Source organism: Mandrillus leucophaeus, unplaced genomic scaffold (assembly GCF_000951045.1).
Source record: "Mandrillus leucophaeus isolate KB7577 unplaced genomic scaffold, Mleu.le_1.0 Scaffold1400, whole genome shotgun sequence".
Lineage (NCBI taxonomy): Eukaryota > Metazoa > Chordata > Mammalia > Primates > Cercopithecidae > Mandrillus > Mandrillus leucophaeus.
In genome coordinates, this window is record NW_012101367.1 from 313,409 (window position 1) to 316,858 (window position 3,450).

Consider the following 3,450-nt stretch of genomic DNA (forward strand, 5'->3'; position numbering starts at 1 on the left):
TAAAACCATAAAAACCCTAGAAGAAAACCTAGGTAATACCATTCAGGACATAGGCACGGGCAAGGACTTCATGTCTAAAACACCAAAAGCAACGGCAACAAAAGCCAACACTGACAAATGGGATCTAATTAAAGTAAAGAGCTTCTGCACAGCAAAAGAAACTACCATCAGAGTGAACAGGCAACCTACAGAATGGGAGAAAATTTTTGCAATCTGCTCATCTGACTAAGGGCCAATAACCAGAACCTACAAAGAACTCAATCAAATTTACAAGAAAAAAACAAACCACCCCATTAAAAAGTGAGCAAAGTATTTGAACAGACACTTCTCAAAAGAATACATTTATACAGCCAACAGACACATGAAAAAATGCTCATCATCACTCACCATCAGAGAAATGCAAATCAAAACCACAATTTCAAATCAAAACCATCATTCTCGGCAAATATCGCAAGAACAGAAAACCAAACACCGCATGTTCTCACTCATAGGTGGGAACTGAACAATGACAACACTTTGCCACAGGAAGGGGAGCATCACACACAGGGGCCTATTCTGGGGTAGGGGGAGGGGAGAGGGATAGCATTAGGAGATATACCTAATGTAAATGACGAGTTAATGGGTGCAGCACACCAAGACAGCATGTGTATACATATGTAACAAACCTGCACGTTGTACACATGTACCCTAGAACTTAAAGTATAATAATAATAAAAAAAAATCCCATGTCATGGAGCTATGGATATAGAACATCCACCCACGCTCTCAGAGGCTGATACCACAATAACTTAGAAATGTGGAGGACTATTATAAAAACTATGAATTTAGAGGTGTAAATAAAGAAATTCATGTGACTCTCATAATTCACTCATAATGTGGTAGGCTATCCTTTTGAACTAAAACCTGTGCTTTAAGCTGAGGAACAGAAGCAGAAAGGAAATTGACTTGGGGATACAAGACCATTTTCAAGGTTACCTCTTGTGACTCTGGAAAGCATGTGACTTACTTTCAGCTATATTATGTTTATTATTGTAAAAATAATTTTAAAATTACAGGATTGAGAAATCTAAGAACATAGTGCTGAAGTTATCAACTATTCCTCAAGCTATTAATACTGACCTTTGAAATTAAATGTTCCCCTTTGTTCCTTTTCCTCTCGAAAGAAACAAGAATAACTTCCCATTTGTTTGCTATTAATGATGGTGAACCTAAAGATAATCGAAGTTATTAATATAGGCTTAGTTCTCAAAACCTTCTTAATGAAAATGAAAACACTTAGCCATTAATCAAAATTTTAAAATAGAAATAATTCTGTAAATATGCAAATTAGAATATTAGCATAACATTCAAGTGGCTGCAGAGGGAAGAATGCTCAGTCAGCAAAAACATTTAGAATTAAGCTACTTTTGGCAAGCAAGGTAGGTTAAAATTTGTATACTCACCTGTATTGGGTATACAAGGTGCTTCCTGTTGCACTGACAAGATAATTATTCTCAAGTTGTTCACTGTCTTTTTTCCAAGTCACATTTACTGCATTCAAATCCCCAGATGTCGTGAACTGGCATGTGAGATTTACATTAGAAGGCCTTTCTAAAGTGATATTTTTTTCTACTGGCATACTAGAATGTTCTATTAGCACAAAAGAGGACAAAATGTGAAAGTTATATTCAGAGGGATCTAATATATAAAACCTTTTAAATTATTAACTGAAGTGTTTTATTGACAATTTCATTCATTTGAAGAATTATTCCTCTATCAACATAGTTGGTTCCCTTTCTTATTCCCTTTTATATGCACACCTCAAGAAATGTTTTGATCCAACATTAACACAATTAAAAAAAACCTAAAGCTGTGATAGTTATCTCCTTAAGCTCTGTAATAAGCAGAATATAGGGTAGAGAGTACTCAATAACATGTGCTGTATGCTCTGACAGTGTAAAAACAGCACAACTGTAAATACAACACACTCATGGGTGAGAATGGAATGCCTGTTTCAATAATTTTGAGTAATCATGTTGTTGGTAGTTATTACGAGAATGTTTTTTGTATAATATGGATTTGAGTGATATATTATATTCTAACCATTCCTAGTCTTCTTAAGAACCCGTAGGGACTGGATATAGACATAGGTACAGGACAGAGAATTTAAATAAGCATCCTGTAGTTCTGAATTTGAACTGAATTTCAGTATCAGTATGAATTCATGAGGTGTTTATCTTTTTTTTGACTTTCAAAATAGATATCTTATTTATTTTGGATTGATCGATTGATTATCATAAGAACACTTAACATTAGACCTTCCCTCTTAGCAAATTTTTAAAACTTGTACCTAAAAAGTAGTCTGAAAGGTTCTCAATTTCTCTTCCCATCTATAGGTGGGAAGAGAAGGAGCTAACCCTTAGAGAAGCTTTAGGGAAGTTGAAGTGTTTATCTTAAAAGGAAAACAATACACACACACACCACACACACACACCACACACACACATACACACACACACACAGACACACACACACTGAAGGGGTCCAGAATATTCCAGGATAGCATACAAATTATTTTGAGCAGAAGGCATTTGAGTTCCTAAAATAGCTACTCTGACTAAATGCAGAGCCTTTCAAAGCAACTACAAAAAACCTCTATTGTCATAAATCCCCTCCCTAGGAGCAACAGGGACAATGGACTCTTATCACTGAAGATGAGAAGTCTTCACACCACACCTAAACAGACACTGTCACAAAACTATCATATCTTCCACCTGTTATCTAAAGGGCTCATTTATCTTTCCTAAAACTCATTTGTTTTTCCATAAACGGCCTTTCTCCTCCTCTTCTTACCCTACTAAGATGGTATATAAGCCCCTACTTTTAACTACCCCTTTGAGCTACATGTTTTTCTAACTTTTGTCCACATGTGATTAAGTATGTTTTTTGTTCTGCTAATCTATCTTTTGTCAGTTTAATTCACTGAGCCTGAAATTATATAGAAAAAGTTTCTCCTTGACAGTTTGGCAAGGAATATGGAATGGTTAGGACTCCCCACCCTTCCACTCCAACCCCATTTCCAAAGCATGAGATTTCAGGACCTCTGACCCAGCAGGTAAGTATGAGCTCTTTTCTTTTTCACCAGTATCCAATCTGGGATACTGGTTAAAAAAAATAATAATAAAATAAGGGGTGCACTAGAACAAGAGCAGTAAGAGCCTCTACTTGTCTTTTCTTTCTTCAGTTTAACCCTCAGGTTCCCAACCACTAACTCTCCGATAATACACACACACACACACACACACACACACACACACACACTCTTACGGAAAACATAAAAAAGCTTACTTTAATTTTGAACAGTGGCAAATAAAGAAAAAATGTTCAGGCCGGGCTCGGTGGCTCAAGCCTGTAATCCCAGCACTTTGGGAGGCCGAGACGGGTGGATCACGAGGTCAGGAGATAGAGACC

At 36.5% G+C, this 3,450-nt stretch overlaps 1 protein-coding gene across 2 annotated transcripts in view; it reads right to left on the minus strand.

Moving 5' to 3' along the window:
* The window catches only part of EMB (embigin), a 51,421-nt gene that overhangs the window by 17,846 nt on the left and 30,125 nt on the right, over nt 1–3,450 (minus strand). For both annotated transcript variants that reach the window (XM_011973964.1, XM_011973965.1), the window contains exons 3-4: nt 1,443–1,629; nt 1,120–1,208 (exon numbers count right to left, since the gene is read on the minus strand). In XM_011973964.1, coding sequence (XP_011829354.1) covers nt 1,120–1,208; nt 1,443–1,629 — 276 coding nt within the window. The remainder of the gene's footprint in view (nt 1–1,119; nt 1,209–1,442; nt 1,630–3,450) is intronic.